This window comes from Strix uralensis, chromosome 2 (assembly GCF_047716275.1).
Source record: "Strix uralensis isolate ZFMK-TIS-50842 chromosome 2, bStrUra1, whole genome shotgun sequence".
NCBI lineage: Eukaryota > Metazoa > Chordata > Aves > Strigiformes > Strigidae > Strix > Strix uralensis.
Genome location: NC_133973.1, coordinates 103,806,151 through 103,826,159, shown reverse-complemented (window position 1 = coordinate 103,826,159; position 20,009 = coordinate 103,806,151). Strand labels below are relative to the sequence as shown.

Sequence of the window (20,009 nt, the reverse complement as noted above, 5' to 3'; positions counted from 1 at the left end):
TTTATTTAGAATGATTTGATCAGATGTTGTCTTGAGTGATTTTTTTAAATTTTTTTTTTTGTTGTTGTTGCTGCTGGACTAATCCAATCTTAGGGCTACATTACCGAGTCCATCCTGAGACCATGTTTTACAGGCTTTTTGCATGAAATTGTACCTGCCTTTTATTAGAATTAACACTGCAGGTTTGAAAAGCAAAGCAATTAGTTAATTGGTTATTAATTAATTGGCTATTATTTATTTTAATTAGCTTACCTTATTAATTAATCATTAGCGTTATTAGTATTAACTAGTTTGTAGTAGTGAAGAGTAGTTAATGAACACAGTAAAAGGGAAGGGCTTGGTGTCTGTGGGTTTTTTGGTTTCTGTTTCCCCCCAGCCTTTTGTAGACGTAGGTGTACTGCAGCTTTCTTCTCCATCTAGCGTGGAAGCCTCAAAACTGTCAGACAAGGGTATCCTTAGCAGGAGAATTACCCTCTGAGTCACCTTTAGAATATCTTGCCTCTGAAAGGCAACACTGATAGCATGATCTTGTGAAATATTTTTCTTTTAGGGGCCTAGTGTGGGTTTGCTTACTTTTCCTTTCCTGTCCTTTTTTCCTCCCTCACTTGCAATTTCTCTGTTGAAAGAACGCAGAGGGAGCCCAGCCATCATTTAATGCACAAAGGCTCAAATTTATTAGTACTCACACTTCTTTTATCCACAATAATTAGTTCATACATATTGCAAAAAGCAAGCTCCTTATAGGTTGCTAAGGTTAGATACTTTGGTTGCTAAGGTTAAATACCAATCTCTCCCCTTATGATTTCTGCAAGGCCTTCTACATAGTCCTGCTTCTGTTCTTTGTTCTTCTTTGATACTTTTCGGTATTCTCCCATCACGTCGCCGTTGTCAGCAGTTCCTCGGTGCTGTGCCCTTTCTCACGTAGCCAGTTGTTAGCAAACTGCTCCACATCTCCCCCGTTTTCTTTTTGCACTTGTGCTAAAAATATTGCAGAGGCAGTCTTCTGCAGGGCCCTTTGCAGAAGACTGACAATACATGGCAACATCAAAAGCACAACCACAATTACCAAGATCATGACCCCCACAGACTTGATCAGAGATATTAACCATCCTGAAAGTCCCCATCCTTTAAACATCCTTGTTAACCAATCTAATCCATCATCTTCTGTTAAATGTTTGACACCATCCTTTAGCTGCTGTATGCTTTTGAAAATAGATTCTGAGTGGTCAGACAAATTCATGCAACACATTCCTTCAAAATCTTCACATCCATGTCCTTGCGCTAAGAGCAAAAAATCAATAGCTGCTCTGTTCTGTAAAGTAGCATGTCTAACACTATCAACATCAGTTAAAAGACCACTTAAAGCTAAAGAAGTAGCATTAGTCTGTTTGCTAAGCCAACATCCCAACTTATTCAAAGTAGTTAAGGCATTTGCAACACCAACTCCTGGTGCCAATATGGAGGCCGTTATGATTTGGCCTGGATTCCAGAATTCAATGTTATCTCGACAAGAACTTTCAAACCGATGAACGGTCCTTGGGACTCGCTTATGTTTTCGAGTCATATTCAGAATCATTGACACATTTGGTGTTAATAACGTGAGACGTCCGAGGCTACACGGGCCTCCATTCAGTTTAGATGGGACGCCTCCCCAGGCACGATCTCCACAGATTAGAAACACACCAGGAGGTAATGCAAGAGGAACAGCAAAAGATCGTGAGATGTTAGTCGAAGTATAATTGCACCAAGCAGTTGAATTACGATAAGCAGCATTAGTTGCATTCACATTTTGCCCTCTCCGTGTGGTGTTATAGGAGTAATTAAAAAACACACAAGCATCCATTATAACAGAGCCTAGCAACTCTAGCTCTTGAGGTTCTTGCGTAACCTGTGGAAGGTGACTGTATACACCATCCCAATTATCTGTACAATTTTTTGGAGAGTTGCAAAGAGAGAAAATCTGAAGGGTTTGTGGGATTGGCCATGTGTCTACTGGCACTCCCACCAAACAGGTGGAGAATGGATTTTCCGGATTCGCAGTAGAAAGGCACAAGGTTTCTTGATGTGTCATATTTGCCAAAGTTACCCAGACATTTTGTTTAGGTTGTGGAACTACCCATCCTTCACCCTGATGCAGGTTCCAGCACAGGCCGAACACACCGAGCAGGAACCCAGCGAGGGCCGGCATCTGCAGAGACACAAACATAACCCCTGCCCCAGGTTAATCAGTCGCTGTTGATGAGCTTGTCTCTCCTCTGGTGTCATTGGGAGGTGCGGCAGGTTTCGCCCATCTCGCTGGAACCCATACGGTGCCTGTTGGTGTAGAAACACAAAGATATCCCCTTCCCCATATTACTACTTTAGCTGGTCCTTTCCACAATCCATCTTTTGGATCCTTATAATTTACCCATATCTCTTTCCTTCCTTCACTTACTTTTGCCTTTTCATAATGTAACATAGCTGGTGGTTGTTCTGTGTCTCCAAATATACACAAGTGATTCATTACAAATAATGTTTTTGCTAATCTTTCCTGTACATCTTGTATTTCCTGATATTTTGCTACATAACATTTCAAGGTACCATTTGCTCTCTCAACTATGGCCTGTCCTGTGGGAGAATGCGGTATCCCTGTTACATGCTTCACTCCCCACTTGTTTAAAAATCTTTGCATTCGACTTCCGACATATGCTGGTCCATTGTCTGTCTTTATAGTATTCGGGACTCCCATTATTGCAAAACAACATGTTAAGTGTCTGATTACCTGTGTGGCCTTTTCCCCACTCTGCGCGGAGGCCCATATATATTTGCTATAAGTATCTATAGTAACATGTACATATTTAAGTCTACCAAAACTTTGTATGTGAGTCACATCCATTTGCCATACTTCATTAGATTTCGTCCCTCTAGGATTAACTCCTATTCCAATACCAACCCCTTTATTGTGAAAACTACAAACAGGGCATGTTTTTACTATGGCCGTTGCTTCCGCCATTGTGATGCCAAATTGTGTTTTTAGCCCTTTTGCATTCTGGTGGAATATGTCATGTGCTTCTTTTGCCAATTTGTCTTTCGGCATAGGAACATGTACAACAGTGGATACCAATTTGTCCGCTCGAGCATTACCTTCCCCAAGTCCTATATCCCATTTATGACTCCTAACATGGATTACAGCATACGGTTGTTCCCTTATTTTTATGGCCCTCTGTAATTGTAAGAACAACTCATAGAGACGCTTATTTTGTACTTCCCTGACTTCTGCATCTTCTATCCTTGCTACTATTCCTGCTACATACATAGAATCAGTTACAATATTCAATGGTTCATTAAACTTAACCATCGCCCAAACTACTGCCAACAGTTCCAAAGTTTGTAGTGTGTCTTGTGCTGTGGCTTTTAATATCTCGTGTTTCCATGTATTATCTTCCTGCCACGTTATAGCTGCTGTCTGAGATTTCTTTCCTGCATCTGTATAAACTGTGATGGCATTCGGGATCGGCGCCTGTTGTCTTTTTGGCTGTTCAATCCAATGTAATTGTCCTAACCATCTCAAAGGTTCCATAGATAATTGATCAGTTGACAACATCATTGGCCCATTTAACATGGCTTCCTGCAATGCTGTGCTATTTGCCAGGTACCACTGCATGGTTTCCTTCTGCATTGGACAGTATATGAATTGAGGTTCTCTTCCACTTATTTGAATAACTCGCACACGACCTTTCTTTACTAAATTTGCTAATGCCTCAATTTTTTGAAGTAGAGATTTTGATTGTTGTAATGCTGGCGTGATCCATTCTAGCACCCATGTCTCCCCCGTTTTCTTTTTAAACTGCGTAATAGCTCCGAGCAAATGCTGTGAACCCATCCACACAAGTATGTCCAGGGGGAGCTCAGCGTCTCTCCGACGCACTTGTCCAGAAGTAATACGATCCATAATCTGTTGTAGCACTCGCTTCTGGTCTGCTGATAAAGACACCACCTGTGCAGGATCATTTCCTTTTAACAGTGGTCTTAATTGTTGTAAAAGCTCGTTTGGGATGCCCACTATAGGTTTTAGCCATTGTAAATCTCCTAATAGCTTTTGAGCATCATGCAGTGTTGAAATTTCAGGATTAATTGTCAATTTTTGTGGTGCTACTATTTGTTTCGTCAAAGACAATCCTAAATATTTCCATGGAGCTGTTTTTTGTATCTTTTCTGGTGCAATTACCAATCTTTGCTTTGCAAGGGTGTTTACAATTTCTTTTATCTGTGCTTCTGTAAATGGTTCTTTCTGTGCAAATAATATATCATCCATATAGTGATAAATTATAACATTAGTCCATTTTTGACGTAATGGCTGTAAGGCTGCATCTACAAAAATCTGACATAAAGTTGGACTATTCCTCATTCCTTGCGGTAAAACTGTCCATTCAAACCGTTGATCTGGCCCTTCTCTATTTATTGCCGGTAAAGTGAAAGCAAATCGGCGTATGTCCTTTTCATGAAGCGGAATCGTAAAGAAACAATCTTTTAAGTCCACAATCAATATAGGCCATTCATAAGGTAACATAGCTGGATTCGGCATACCTGGTTGTAAAGCCCCCATTGGTTCCATTTGTTTGTTTACTTCTCTAAGGTCATGCAAAAGTCGATATTTGCCTGATTTCTTTTTTATGACAAATATCGGAGTATTCCAAGGACTAGTAGATAATCTTAAATGTCCTTGCTGATATTGTTCTTGTACTAGCAAGTGTGCTTGCTCAAGACTTTCCCTTTTTAGTGGCCACTGCTTTACCCATATTGGATTGTCAGATGTCCAAGTTATAGGGATCGGGAAAGTCCAAGCAATGGCCATTAGAATAAATGGTGATCGTTTGTCAAAACTATTCCCATTTGTGCTAACACATCTCTTCCAATTAAGCAATTTACCCCTGGAGGTAATTGCACTACAGCAAGCACCGCTGTGACTGTTTGTCCTTCAATTGTTAATTGTAGGGGCGGCGTTCGATTAGCTAAAGTTAAACCACCCACGCCAGTGATGGTAGTGGTATGCTCTTGTAACGGCCAGCCTTGTGGCCAAGAAGAAGGCGACAGTATGCTGGAATCTGCGCCTGTGTCTAACAACCCTTCCACAGTTATTGCGTTACCTTGAAATGACAGGTGAACAGTCTTCCTGGGTCTCGTACTCAGATCCAGTGTTAGCAGGGTCAGGCTTCCTGTGGATCCGAAGCCTTTATTTCCGCGACTCTCCTCAGTTATTGGTCGTATTGTTTGAGTCACTTGTGGCAGAGGCACCAGCTGTGCAATCCGTTGTCCCTGTGCAATCTTTACTGGTGGATTCAGTGTATATGCCATAATATAGATTTCACCTTCATAATCTGCATCAATAACTCCCGGTAAAACAAATAGTCCACATTGTGATGCCGATGATCTTCCTAATAATAAAGCTCCCATGGCTCTCCCATTAATAATGATAGGTCCTCGTACATTCGTAGATATTGTTTGAGGATTATTTGTTAACAGAATAACATCTACTGCTGCTGCCAGGTCCAACCCGAGACTTCCCCGGGTGGCGGGTTGAAGGACTGCGCTGCGGCTGCAATTTTGGTCGTTGCGCGGCGGCCGGCGAACGCGCTCCGTGTGGAGTTTCCCGACCGTCTGCAGCAAGCCACCTCATTATGGGAGTTGGATCGGCAAGTTTGACACCATACATTTCTGGCTGTACAACTCTTTCGTACATGCCCTGGAGCTCCGCATCGGTAACACCGCAGCTGCCCCTTTTTAGGTGTTTGCACTTTAACTGCTGTTGCTGCTGAAGTCTGGAGAGGCGCAAGGGCTGCCATAACCTGACTTTGAGTAGCCTGAGCCTGTTCTTTCATTCCTTCCCCTAATTTCTTTATTGCCTCTACAAGAAAAGCCTGAGGTCCAGTGGGTATCGAGGACGCCTTTTCAAGTGCCTCCTCTACAGTCCAATGTGCCCTTAATGTATTCAATAAACTCTTTGTAGCAGGATTGCCATTTTGTGAAATACATTGTTTTAAGAGAGCACCCTGCATGTAGAGAGGTACTCTTGCTCTTTCAATTGCATTTACCAACTTATCTACAAAACTGCCCAAAGTCTCTTCTCTCCCTTGCTTAATCCCCATATACATTGGAACTCCACCTGGCTCTTTCACTTGCTCTATAGCTTCTCTCACTAACCTCATTGCCTCTCTCACTTTATCCGGACCGAGCAATGCTTGAGCTTCTACTCTAGCATAAGGTCCTAACCCCATTAATTCATCCATTGTAACCCCTTGTAATGGATCTCCTGCTTGCCGCTGTACCGCTATCGATTCTAACACTCTCGCTTGCCAATGCGCATTAAACAACAACCACTGACTAGGAGAGAAAATTAACTTTGCTATACCCCGACAATCTGCAGGCAAAAGAAGTTGAGTGCTCCAGAGATAATCTAACATTTGACGAGTCGGTTCACCAGTAACACCATAAGAACTCACTGTAGAGCGCAATTGTGATAAAAGCTTCCAATCTAATGCCGTAACAGTAGCATTTAGTCCACCAGCTGGGTTCGGCTGAAACTGAACTGGAAAAGCCATTGCTGTCGCCATCTGAGTCATCTCCTCATCCCCTTTTTCTAACCCTTCTCGTGCCAATGCATTCCAAGCCCGACACCTTTCTTTAGCGATCTCTATCCCCAGCCCATCTTCTGAGCCAGGAGTAGAATTCTCGCTTTCCGGCGTCACAGTCTGGCTGGACGCGTCAGGGCTACTCAGGGCAGAAGCGAGGGGAGCGGTAGGGAGAACTCGTTCTGAGCTTTCCTGTCCCGTCTCTTCGGAACGTAAAGGTGGTAAAACAAGCTCACGAAACGTAGGCGGTAATGGCCACCTAGTTTCCTCCTCCCCATATCTGGTGTTTTTCTCTTTTGCCGCAATTGCGCCCTGTGCAGCTCTTTTTTCAGCCTGATACCTTAGCAATTCATTATGAACCACCCTCCATAACTTTCCCAACTTTTTTGCTGTCTTATCATCATTCAATGTTAATTCCCATAACTTATCTCCAAATTTTCGCCATTCCGATAACTCATGAACTGTATGTGGATTAATAAAACAACCTTGCTCTACCCCATAAGCTAAAAGCCCCTGAAGATCCTTTTTTACATCTATTCCCTCAACCCGGCGTTGTGCCAGCCAGGATGCAAATAAATCATATGCTGCTTGCCTGTCCATACCTGAATTTTTCCGTTGCAGCCTTTCCAGGTCTCGGCAGCACGTATCAGCAGGGCTCACCGCTTATGACACCCTGGGCGCGGGCCTTTTTAGTCGCCTTTCGCCGTCCTCGCTGCTTAAGGACCTGAACAACCTTCTCTGGTCTTTATCCTTCGTGGTGCCTTATACGTCCTTTGGCACGTATCACGTCGCGGTCACCATTTGTTGAAAGAACGCAGAGGGAGCCCAGCCATCATTTAATGCACAAAGGCTCAAATTTATTAGTACTCACACTTCTTTTATCCACAATAATTAGTTCATACATATTGCAAAAAGCAAGCTCCTTATAGGTTGCTAAGGTTAGATACTTTGGTTGCTAAGGTTAAATACCAATCTCTCCCCTTATGATTTCTGCAAGGCCTTCTACATAGTCCTGCTTCTGTTCTTTGTTCTTCTTTGATACTTTTCGGTATTCTCCCATCACGTCGCCGTTGTCAGCAGTTCCTCGGTGCTGTGCCCTTTCTCACGTAGCCAGTTGTTAGCAAACTGCTCCACATTTCTCCACAGAAAGACTATGCTACATGGGTATCACCTACTGAGGGTGATGACAGGCTGTGCAAGGGGAACAGATGACAGTCTCCTTCATCTTCCCCACTAACATTTCATGTGAGATTTTGTTCTGTGTTGCCATTTCGGTAAAGTACTTAATTTGGGTCTGTTGGAAACGAAATCCTGAGTCTTGCTAGGACTTGCTCCTGCATTGCTTTTCCACCTTCTTGTTTATAGATTCAGAAAATTGTACACAACCTGTGTTCAGAAATTATGCATCTGTTTTATATAGGCAACGTGTGTTAAAAATGCTGTGGAGAACGAACTGCTCTGTATCTGTCCCTGATAACTATGCACTCTGAATGCTGAAGGAAACAACAGCCAAATACCAGTCGGGGTAGCTGTTCTTATTTATAAATGAATTCTACTCTTATTTTCTGTATTACTAGTTTGTAGTTCGGTCATTCAAATGCTGTAATGATCGTTCAGCAAAACCTACTGGACAACAATTTGATTCATGAGTCTAGTGCAATACTTCCTCTCTGTTATCTAAAAATTACAAAAATAAACTGAAACAGAGAAAAAATATATCCTCAGCCCTTTGCAGTGCTGTACAATGTAATGAAATACATGGTGTGTTTGGTCTTGAAACATTTCATGTTCCAGTGGCATTTGGCATTGCCGTAGAACATTGCTGTTGGTCCACAACAGGCATAGGGATGGAAATAATTTTTAAGTGATATGCCAGATGCTACTTTCAAGCCAGGCTTTGGGGAGCATGGATTGCTAAAGTTGACATGATATTGATATGTCTTCTTACAAGTCCTTTGTGTAAATAATTAATCTGAAATGCCTGCATACATCCTAATACAATGCTAATTTAAGTCTTGATGGAAAAAAAAAGTTTCAATACATAATATCTCTTGTGGGAAATCTGTTCTGCAGGAGAACTGTAATGTACACATATTTGGGCAATTTAGGATAAAAAAAAGAAGTCATCAGAGGAAAGTATTCATGCCTTAGCAATAAAATTAAAAAATGTAATCAGTGTGTGTACTAAAACTGACTTCCTAGAATTTATGCTGTATCTGGTCAAAGTTATTCTCATCAGTTTATAAATTTCCAGTGTGTACACATGCCAGAAAATCCAGTAATTTGCCTACTTAAATTGTGCATTGAGTATTCAGTAGTCTTTTGACATGCCTGGTTAGGATTTTGTGGTATTAATCTGTGTTTGCAAGAGTTTCTTCCCCCACCCCCAGCCTCTGTTCTGGAGAGATTTGGAAACCTAAAACATCTTTCACACAGTTAGAAACTGAGCATTTCTATGCTCAGAAATTACAGGCAAGATTTTTTTTTTCTTTTTTTAATCAAGTAGTAGAGATGAGATGATAATGTGAAAAAATTTTATGTTTATCTGAAGGGAAGCATTCATTTCTCTAAGTAGGTTGTCTGACCTACTTACAGATGACCTATTTTTACTAGATACAGTGGAGAAATATACACGACTTCATTGCGAGTAAAGTAGTCTGCATTGCCACATTATCCTTAAATCCTTTCAATCCTTTTAAACAAATTATTTGTGAGGAACAAGGTAAGGTTAAAGGATTTACAGTGTGTGTTACCTCTTATGATATTGGATATATGTAAAATACATCTCCAGCATTTTGGCTTCAATTAGGCAGTCTAATTTAGAAGTTGTAAGGCACATAATAAACACTTCTAGACTTGAGCTTGCATTTTTCTGTCTTTGTTTTCCTTGAAAATAAAGTTTGATTAGAATAGGAAGTGTATTTGTCATTAAGCTAGACCTAGTGTTTAATCTTTAATAAAATAAATATGTGTAATTTACATATTCATGTCAGCTGCCTTTTATTCCCTCTGTTTGGTTTTCTGTAAAGTTCTACCAGGATACATTTTGCTTCCTCCCAGTACAATTGCTGGAAAATTGTCATACACATATTAATGAAAGTTCTTAAACTCTGGGTGACAAGCATTCGACTAGGCTAAAAGGAAATGCATTAGGAGTGATTACGGAGAATTAAATATATTTAGGGAAGTCAGACACCCAGAATCAGTTGGAGCAGAGGAAATACATAAGGAGAGTTAGTGTTTTTGTTTCATTGTTTTAGTCACTGCATAGATTGCCTCTGCTGTTACTGACTGAGAGATTCTTGCTATGAAATAAATAGCTGTTAAGTATAAAGTTAAAAAAATTTTGGCCCCCACTGTATAAATACAGCATGCTGAAAGTAAAGCTCCTCTTGTGCTACTATCATTAGCAAATGCATAAACTTGTATAGAAACAGAGGTGAAAATTGTGGTTTTGTTTCTCTAGCACATGATGGTAATGGAAGATATGCTAAAGGACTTTCTGCTGGGAGAACATCTTCTTTTAGTTGGCAATCAGGTGAGTTAAACATCTCTTACAATGCATGGAACAAACTCATTATTTAATAATGAAATTAAATCTCTGTTTTGCTTCATTGAAATTGCATTAATTTGTACTACTGAGGTATTTGACCCATTTTTTGATTCTTTATCTACTAGTTTCCATGGGTTTTATGGGCACATATCTATGGAAAATGTAAATGCCTTAAATGTTTTTTTGCATTGCTATCAGAGTAAAAAGTCAAAGCGTTGATAGTTAATATGTAACATCATTACCATTAAAATCTTCAGTTAATGGCTTTGGTTATCCTTCTTGGCTATGTATCGAACCTCTCCTTTAAAATCTGCAGAGGTAGATAAGAGGTGTACACATAAATGTTATCTAAATCTTATTTACTGATAGCAAAATATCAGTTTTCTCTAAAATAGATACAGATTTGCTTTATTCTTTGGCTAGTATCTTTGTTGATGGAGACTTTATTGGCAAGATCATGGTGGCTGTTTTGTTCTTTAGTTGGTCATTGCTGTTTCATGGCACCTTCTAACAGTTTATAGGCTCCCTAATATGAGGTATGGGCAGATGTTCTCCAGTTGGGTATGTTTGAAAGTCTTTGTTCTTCAGAACCATCTTAAACTATTACTGCAGCTGTTAGGTGACTTGAACAGAATTATACGCTTTGCCAGTTAGCTCTGAAAAAAAAGAAGAGAGCTTTTGTGATTATTTCTGTATGTTTGAAGTGTTCAGAAAGGTGATACTTCCCAAGCTACCAAGTTGTTTTTTCCCTCATAAAGTAATCTCCCTTTAGTTTAGCTTTTCCTTAGCAAGGATACAATAGTTTTCTAGCAGATGTTTCTCTTTATGTTTTGCAATAGCCTTTGGAAAAAGTCTATCACAAAAAACTAATGGTCTAACCTACATGGCAAGGAATATAAAATGCTAATTGTTATTAATGTGCATATGTTAAAATTACAGTATACAGTTATATACAGTATCATCTATCTAGAGTCCTTGTTAATAGCTTGAATTTACGAAGATATACTTAACCTCTGTAGGCTTTTGCTGGATGATGCCAGCTTCTCCCAAAAGGTTTCATCTATTCATAAATAGAAATTAATGTTTAATAAATGAAAGAAGATCTATTTATTTCATAAACAGTGCTCTCTCTATGCCAGCTTCTGAGTTAGTATTGAAAATGTTGTGTAGTACAGATTGCCTGCAGGACATGCTGTCAGGGAATAGCAAGAGGGGAATGAAGGCAGGGGCAGTGTCCTTAATGGCAAGATTCACAGTCCCACAGTGTCCAAGCAAGAAGAGCGGGTCTGGGGACAGCAGCTGTGGTCAGCCAAGTGGCTGCCAGATAGGTCTGTGGTGATGAGGCAGGTCTGAGGCCAAGCTAGAAAGTCAAGTCAACAGGTTCAGGCTAGGATTAGCAAGGTACAGGGCCAGGCACAGCATCACTGCAGTGTAGTTTTGGAAGGAACTGAGAAAAGGGCCTGAGTGTAAACACAGCTCCCAAGCCATGGGGGGCAAAGGGGACCCCAGTGAGGCAGCAACACCATGTCAGTGCTGACTTTCAACACTCAGGGCCCTGACAGATGCTTCATATGTTCTACCAATTTAGCAAAAATTTTTGAAGACTATGCGAGTACGATTTTTAAGGTATAAGGTATTTTCCCAGCAGTGGTATACTCATCTTTAATAATTTAATGTGTGTCACGTTTTCTCCAAGCTTATGAAACTAATTGAAGACAGCATTAAAAGATTTAACTGGGTTGAAGTACTGGAACATGCTGCTTTGATTGTAGACATCAGCTCAGCTGTACCATTAGGTTGGAAAATCGATTGATTTGCTGTGATTTCTCTTTGGCAAATCAGTAATACTTACAGGTTTTGTTTTTTGATTGCTAACATACTTCTGAGTACTTCCAGGTTTACTCTCTACTAGTTTGTTCCACTGTTCTTACATGTGACTTTTTGAAATACTTTGCCATTCTGCAGTCTTTTAGGACCACATCAATCATCCTTAATTTCTCAGGGATGATGGCTAACCATTTAGAAATTGCTTGGCTAATTCCTTAAATATATTGCTGTAAATTTCTACAGCATGTGATGAATCCTGTTCAAGTACTTTAAAAGCAATCATATTACATCAATAAACTTTCATGCTATGTGTGCAGATACCTTCCCTTTGAAGATACTAGAATTTTCATCTTCTTTTTGTAAAGCAAATGATTAAAAAATAGAAATTTTTGCTATTCAGTTACTTTAACAGCTCATTCTATAATAAGAAGGTTGGGTTTTATGATTGCTTGATACATATAGCCGTGTGTACTCGTGTTTCACATTTGGCAGAAATAGATAATGTTTCTGTGTGGAGATACAAAGTGGTGTTTTGAGTTCTTTTCTGTTCTACTTTCTGTTGGTGAATGAGTAAATCATGAAAATTCAGTGTAAATAACTAATAATTCAAATACTCTGAATCTGAGTATTTCAAAGTATATGACTAACACCCCTTTGAATGCTTGTGTCATTTCCTAGATATTTAAATGAGTTGGCATATACCTTAGAACATAATTTGGTCCATAAAAATGATGACTATATAAGTATCTTCATTCAGTTGTGATTAAATGTGCAAGGTTTGACCTGTAGTCCTTCTTTTAGAGACTGGATTTGGATTTGCTTGGTTGACTTGGTTTTCCTCTTTTGCCTCCTTTGTTTTCATAACACATCTACAGACACAAAATTCCTGTTGGCTTAAGAGCTCTCTATTTCAGAGTCTGTAAACGTAGTCTCTTTTGTCTATTCTTTTTAGTTAAGAGCTGCCTGGTGAGAGTCCTTTTACCAAGATTGTTCTGAAGATATGAACTTTGACAATTAGTATTTGGAATTCAGAAAATCAGAATTGAATTATCCTGGTGGATGTTAGGGACTGGCTTTCTTAATGAAAACAAGAAGAATTTGAAGACAAGTGTTAGATGCCGATAGATATCTTCAGAAGTGTTCAGCTTCTAAAGTAAATACTTTATAACCCACTTCATTCGTGTTTGTTCCGTGGAGCTTATATGGCCCAGGTTTCACAGCATAAATGTATTACATGAAATACGGCTTCGTCTAAATATTTGTTTACATTGGTTGTTGATTTATTTTGGATGCTAACTGGAATGTGCTTCCATTTCATATATGAGCAAACAGGTTTCTTTGGGTCCTTGGGAAAGGCAGTGGATAGATATGAATTTTCAGCTATGAAATAGCTTCCAATTAACAGAAATACCTGTACTTTAAATATGGCTACTGATACTGCTTTCTGAATGAGCCTGTAGTCTGAGTGTGAATGAGACTATCTATGACCATCTATAGTTTCTCAAAGCAGCTTTTTACTTGGCTGAGAATAAGTAGCTATTTATTACTCTAAACGCAACAGGCAAACAACAGTCAAGAGTCCTGCTTAGTAAAGGTTACTTATTCCAAACTTTGCAGTGACTGTTTATTTAGTCACTACATACAGCTCTTACAGCTTCTCCCGAGCTTCTTGAGACTTCTTCTGGAGTATTTATTCTTACTACCAAGGAAAATTTTTAGGATGTGTTTTTATGAAATTTTTCCTGATGGACACTGTGCGATTCATGGATTGGCCACTACTTGGTATCTCTTACTGTCTCCTTGAATTTCCTATCTTTGGCAAATAGGAGAGAAACTATGTTAATAAATAGAACTTTTTTATGTGGAAAAACTTGAAAAATAGCAGTGGCTGAAACACTTTTTTTTTGTCTTGCAATTTTAAATTTTACGTATAACATTTCCCAAATTGTTGCATTTGAAATTTGTGTAAGAGGTGTTGGATGTTTTCACCTTTATTGGTCATAGGTGAAGTCTTGTCAAACATCAGCTGTCTTTGAAGATACCAAACAAAATACTGATAGTTATTTGATAGGGATTTGTGGCTTTCTGAAGAGAGAAGGCTCACAACTTTGTCACATCTGACTTACTTTATAGCCCTGAAGTTTTGAAACATCTAACCACATGTTAAACAAAACTGAAATATTTTATTTGATATTACTGTTTCCATGATTTACAGTGTGAGCTGTTCAGATAGCTGATCTTATAAGTTAAAGAGGTTTTGTCATAGCAATGAATTCTGAACATTTCTGGTTTAGAGCATAGTTAGCATACAGGAAGTATTTAATAGTAAGTTCTGTTCATTTGGGCTTTTACTCTATTTTCATTCACTGTATAAATATGGCATAACTATAAATATTATAAATTTTAATATAGTGCATAAATAGCTTTAAAATACACTTCTACCATTAGAGTTATCTAGAGTTATCTAGAACAGCACAGTTGCATTTTTATGTAGCAGGACAGATGCAGCTTGTACAAGGTCCAGGCGTTCTGCTATGCCTTGAGAACTGCATGTTGTCCCTGGCAATGTCTTCATTAATGCTTTACTAGCCCTTATCCATTCCATAATGTATCTTTTAAATAACACATACTTTTTATTTTGATTCCAGTTTCAATACATACAGCCAATATTCTTAGGTGCATTTTGGTCAGCATGTGCCCTTCTGCTTGACTGTACCTGTCAGCTTTGGCACACAGTGCTTGGCCTTCTACACTTACTTAAAGTCTCTGCACCATTTTCAAAGTGTAGAGCATAGCAATGAAAAGTGGCTGAGTGAACTTTACTGTCCATATCATGTAAACATTGTCAGAATTATAAGAAACGTTCTCTTTGTCAATCTTCCTGAAGAGTGGACAGAGGAAATGCAGTGTACATTGGGACAGCCTCAGTGTTCCTCCGGACCATTCCCTGTTTTTCATCTTTTGCTTGTTCTTCTCTTTCCAGAATTCCCAGTTTCTCTTTTGTCTTATAGTTTTCTTCACTGGCAACTTTTATGGTTATTTCTAAGTATTTGGTACTGGCTGGTCTACTCTTGAAAATTAAATACTTGTGTTACCAGTATCCATCCTGCTTTTATGATAAATTACTTAATAAGGAAGAGCTACATTAAAAAAAAAAAATAAAAACAAAAAACCCAAAAACAAAAAACAGACCAATTAAAAAAAAAGGACAACAAATAATACATTTCTTCTCTTCAACAATTATTCTTAATTATTAATGGATACTGGAGTTCCATATCTTGTTCTGGCTTTCCTGTTGCTTATGTTCTCTTTTCAACAAGAAACACAAAGTTGATAATCAATAAGAATAATCAGAAATGCCATTCAGTTACTGATAAAATTACTGCTGAACACAGAACGCATTTAAATTATGTCCTCTTTCATTTGATGGTATGGAAATTCGGATTGTACTTCTTATTCAAAATTGCTCCCCCTCTACTTCCCTGTGTAGAAGGAGAGCTCTTTGCAAGGTGATAAAACAAGCCTGTTCCTAGATAGCTTGTAGTCTAATTAGACGATGTATAGATAAGGGAAAATCAGAAAGAAATATGAAGTAGAATAAGAAAGAAGAATTCTATAAAGGTGATAAATATTGTTATAAATAATTTGAAAGAAGACCATGACAAAATCTCTGCCAGCACTTAGTAAAAATGTTGATGTAAGCCCACAGTAAGTAGACTGTCACAAGTACATTAAAATAACTTAGAAATGTAATAGCCTTTTGGCACATTTAGTAATTTATTTCCTTGATAGAATATAATTTCATCCTTTCTGCTTCCTTTCTTAAACTGAGAGATCAACGCAAATGAACTCTTGGGCTCCCTCTAGGAATTTATTTTATTCTTGAAGAATTTAGTAGGACAAATGATTGAGTCTTTCTTAAAGATATTTAAAAGGACATGCTTGAATAGATCTTCCTCCTAAGATAATATTCTTCTTATCTCATTGTGAAATTGAATTAAGTAGATACTGACAGTGTATTAATATCAGCCACCAGAAAACTTGAAATAGCAAATGCTTGGTATTTTAACTTTTATAAAAATAAAGGACTTTGTTTTCCTTCTTAAATTTGTGTAAAAATCAATAGCTTCCTCTTGAAAGCAAGAATGTACTATCCTAAACCAATTTTTTATTATTATGAACATGAAGAAACTGAGCTCCAAATGAGCTAAATTGGGCCAAATACTATGATAATTTTGCCTAAGGAATTCTGTGTGACAGTTATGGAAAACTTGGAAAATATTTCTCTTGCTGCAGTCATAACAGTATGTGCACATGTGAGAATAAGCATGCTCTTTAAATGTGTCTCTGCTTATAGTATTGCTTTCTGCCTTTACAAGTTACAGTGAAGAACCAGAATTAAAAAAGGATCAATTAATTGATTTTGCTTTTGGATTTTTCTTCCCACAGATTCTTTGTATTGTAAATTTTTCATATGCTCCTCTCCATTGAACCACAGTTGTCTTATGTTGCTGGAAATGTCAAGATTGTATTTAGCCTGACAGGGCTCTGGGCTGAAGGTTGTACTTAAAGTCAGAAAAAGGCATAAACTCTACAAGCTTATCTAGACCTGTAGTCAGAGATATATCCAAAACATTCCATTCATGACTTCCATCAGGGAGTTAAGTTTATTTGTCCTTATGATGAAATTTTATTATTTTACCATCACCATGATTTTTACATGCCCCAGATGATAATCTCATAATAACATAATGAGATACTAAATGAAAGAACACTTACTGTTGTGACCACTAAACATATAGATTGCAGCCGGGGCAAGACTTAAATCACCACTGCTTTTGCACAACTATTTTCCTTTGTTACTAACATCCAAGTGAGGTAGCAATGATAAGGTCTGTTGCAGTGGTCCTCTGGTAGCAACGTCTAGTGTCTGCTGGTGACACATCTTCTGCAATTATTACACTGCATTATTCATGTTTGTTCCAAGCAGGGAGTGATGAGCTTAATAACACCTGGAGTGTGTGAGAGAGTTCTGTGTAGGTTCTGCTTGTTGCTCTGGTAGTAACAGTACATTTTTTTTAAAAATCAGAAATACATCCTCTGGTACAGCCTCGATCAAAATGCGTGCATTCTTGCAAATGTTTTTGGTGGCAGAAACAGGCAAGCTGTGGGCCTGGAAGGTGGTTCACTGCCAGACCCAGTGTTAGAAACCATATATTAGCAAAAGTGTTTTCATTTTCTTCATTTTCATTGTTTAACCATAAGTTTCTGTGATAAGGACACTGTCAATATAACTCTTTCTAGGAAGCCACAAACTGAGAACTCTCACGTGAGGGTTGTGTATATACTAAAATTGAATGAAAAGTCAATATTGTCTTTCATTCCCTAATAATACAATTTTAATTATAAAATAAAATTTGCTAAGGTGAAAAAGTGATAAACTGCTTTTTTTACCAGTTTCAAAATTTGTTTCATTCTTTTGTAATGAAACAGGTGGTCTGCTATAAAGGATGACTGTGTGCTGAAATGGAAAAGGTGTGATTGCAGTGTCTCAGCTGAAGACCAGTACTGAAGAGCACAACATGGCAACCTCTTTAACTGCTTCAGTATGACCTGCAAATCATTTAAAAGGAAATAAAAATGAGACAGCATGGTTTAGATCTTTTTTCCAATGGTGTGTTTTTCTAAGAGGCAAACTATTAATTTCAAAAACATGAGTCCACTTCTTTTGGACTGTAACTTTATTGACTTTAGTTGGGCTGTGCAGGGAGAAATTTGTCCCACTACTGTAAAGGCTGCATCCTGAATTGCAAAATCCCTCCTGGGACCTGTAACAACCTCGTTTATATTTGAAACTGCAGTTACTGCTAGAAGATTAAGTAATTTTATCCTTGGTAACAAGTGTTTATAATGTCAGTTAGGAGAATTTTTAACTAAGGGATTATTTTGCCTTCTAACTGCGTGATTTCCTTTTTGTTATTCATTAGTGCAGATATTTATTCCCATTTTTCTATTTTGGTTGTCCCATATGTCTGACAGAATAAAAATTGTCTAATATTTGCTTTCTGAAATATTTTTATTCAGTTCAGCCAAAACACCAACACAGATGTTCTTTTCACTCTAATTAGCATGTGTTTATATTTCTGTTAAATTAAGTAACTGCAATAGTGTGTATATAAATAACATGCAGCAAGTGTTAATGGTGAACTACTTTGTCCTCTGAATGTTACCATAGGCTGCAATAATTGCAAATTACATATGATTACATTCTGAATCCAGTCCAAGTTCAACTTGGTCTTTTAGTATGTCCGTAAGAAAGGTAGTTCTGATTCTTTCTGGTTAAATAGTTGACTGCTAGCTATGCGCGTGTCCAGAAGATCCAGGTTGATCCTTGGCACTGGGTATAGACTCAGGGGGAAAGGAGGGTGACTTTGTTGCCATTTTTATCGTTTCTTGTTTCTGAGGCGCCAGTAACTCGTTTTAGAGGTTTTTTTCCAAAATGGGTTAGCATTTTCCACATTTCTTGTTCACCTGAAGAAGACTACCAGGCATATTCTTTACCCTGTGAAGGTTAGGTGGATTTGGAATAAACCTACTTTTCTTGGCCTTACATTAATGAATAAGGAACAAACTCATCCAAGCTGGTTTTTGCAGTTTTTTAATGGTGCTGAAGGGCCTTCTGAATAGCTTTGGTCTTTTCCTTCCTTTCTATTATATCATGCCTTCTCAGTGGAGTAACTGAGACAAAGAGAAAGTAGTAACTTGTCATGAAGTAGGAATGTGGAGGGATGGAATCAAAAAGCTTTGACTTGAACTTTGCTCCAGCTAGTGTTGCCAGCCAAGGATTTTATGTGGTACACCACAGCCTCTATGAAGGCACATAATGTACTCTCTGAAGCAGTTCAGTCTAGAAGTTGGGCAATGTTAACGTGTTTATAATAGCTAAAATCTGGTGGGAATGGCTTTTGGCTTTTGAATACTGCATGCACCTTTTTAAAAATGTATCACGTTTTGAAATCGAGGTATACTTAAAATGAAATAAAAGAACGTGTGTGGGGACTCTGGCGAGATGCGCAAATACAAATGAAGAAAGGGCAATATGTGGTCATGGCACAACTCCCCTTGACTTCACTGTGTTACTGTGGTAACTCTTTTCTTTCTTCCACAGTGGTCCTCGACCATGCTTGTGTCCTCTGAGTGTTCTCGCAGAAGTGTACACTCCTCTTAATACCCTTGGTAATAACAGCATGGACAGAAATACACAAAATCAGCTATTTGGTCGTCTTGCTATTGGACCAGGGGAGGGAGAAAAAAATCTAGCAGTGTTATTTTGTAGTTGGGAAAATATTCTTTACAGGCATAATTTTAAGGATCTGTCATAAACATAAAAACCACACGCGCTTTCCGTTAATGCACTTGAAAGCCAAATAATTTTTTTTTTAAATTACAGTAACCATTTTGTTTGATATTAAGTATGTTTTACATTGATTCAATATGTTGATCTATTTCTTCATCTTTGTACTTGCCACATCTGGCTGCAGTTCCACTCTGCAGCAAAAAGGATATGCAATCTATTTGGGATTGGTACAGAAACTGCATGCAGACATCTGCCCTAGCTCTCTTAGGAAAAGTAAATGAAGCTGTTTTCAGCATGGGTGTTTCGTGCTTGACATTAGGAGTATTCCGATTTATTCACTCATTCATGATTTTAAGTATCTGACTGCAAGTAGTAGGAAACATGGACATGGGAATAAATCCATCCGTGTGCACTACTAGAGGATTCTTACCTTGTTTCTCGTTGCTTTTGATGCTTCTGATGCTATTCCCGAAGTTGCATATTTCCCCCCAAATGGGTATGTTCTTTGAGTTCCTGGAAGAATCTGTTAGCACAATTTCATCCCCTGTTTCAAAGCAGTGGAGAACTGTTTCCAGTGACAGTTTTCAGACGTGACTGGTGATAGGTATTAAGTGTGTTGCAGCTTCTTATTGCACCTATGTGTAAAGCTGTAGATTCTTATGAA

At 38.4% G+C, this 20,009-nt stretch overlaps 1 protein-coding gene across 1 annotated transcript in view; it reads left to right on the top strand.

Annotated features, from left to right (window-relative positions):
- Positions 1-20,009, top strand: part of VWA8 (von Willebrand factor A domain containing 8) — a 203,548-nt gene that overhangs the window by 78,220 nt on the left and 105,319 nt on the right. The window contains exon 20 of the mRNA XM_074859582.1: positions 10,075-10,146. Coding sequence (XP_074715683.1) covers positions 10,075-10,146 — 72 coding nt within the window. The remainder of the gene's footprint in view (positions 1-10,074; positions 10,147-20,009) is intronic.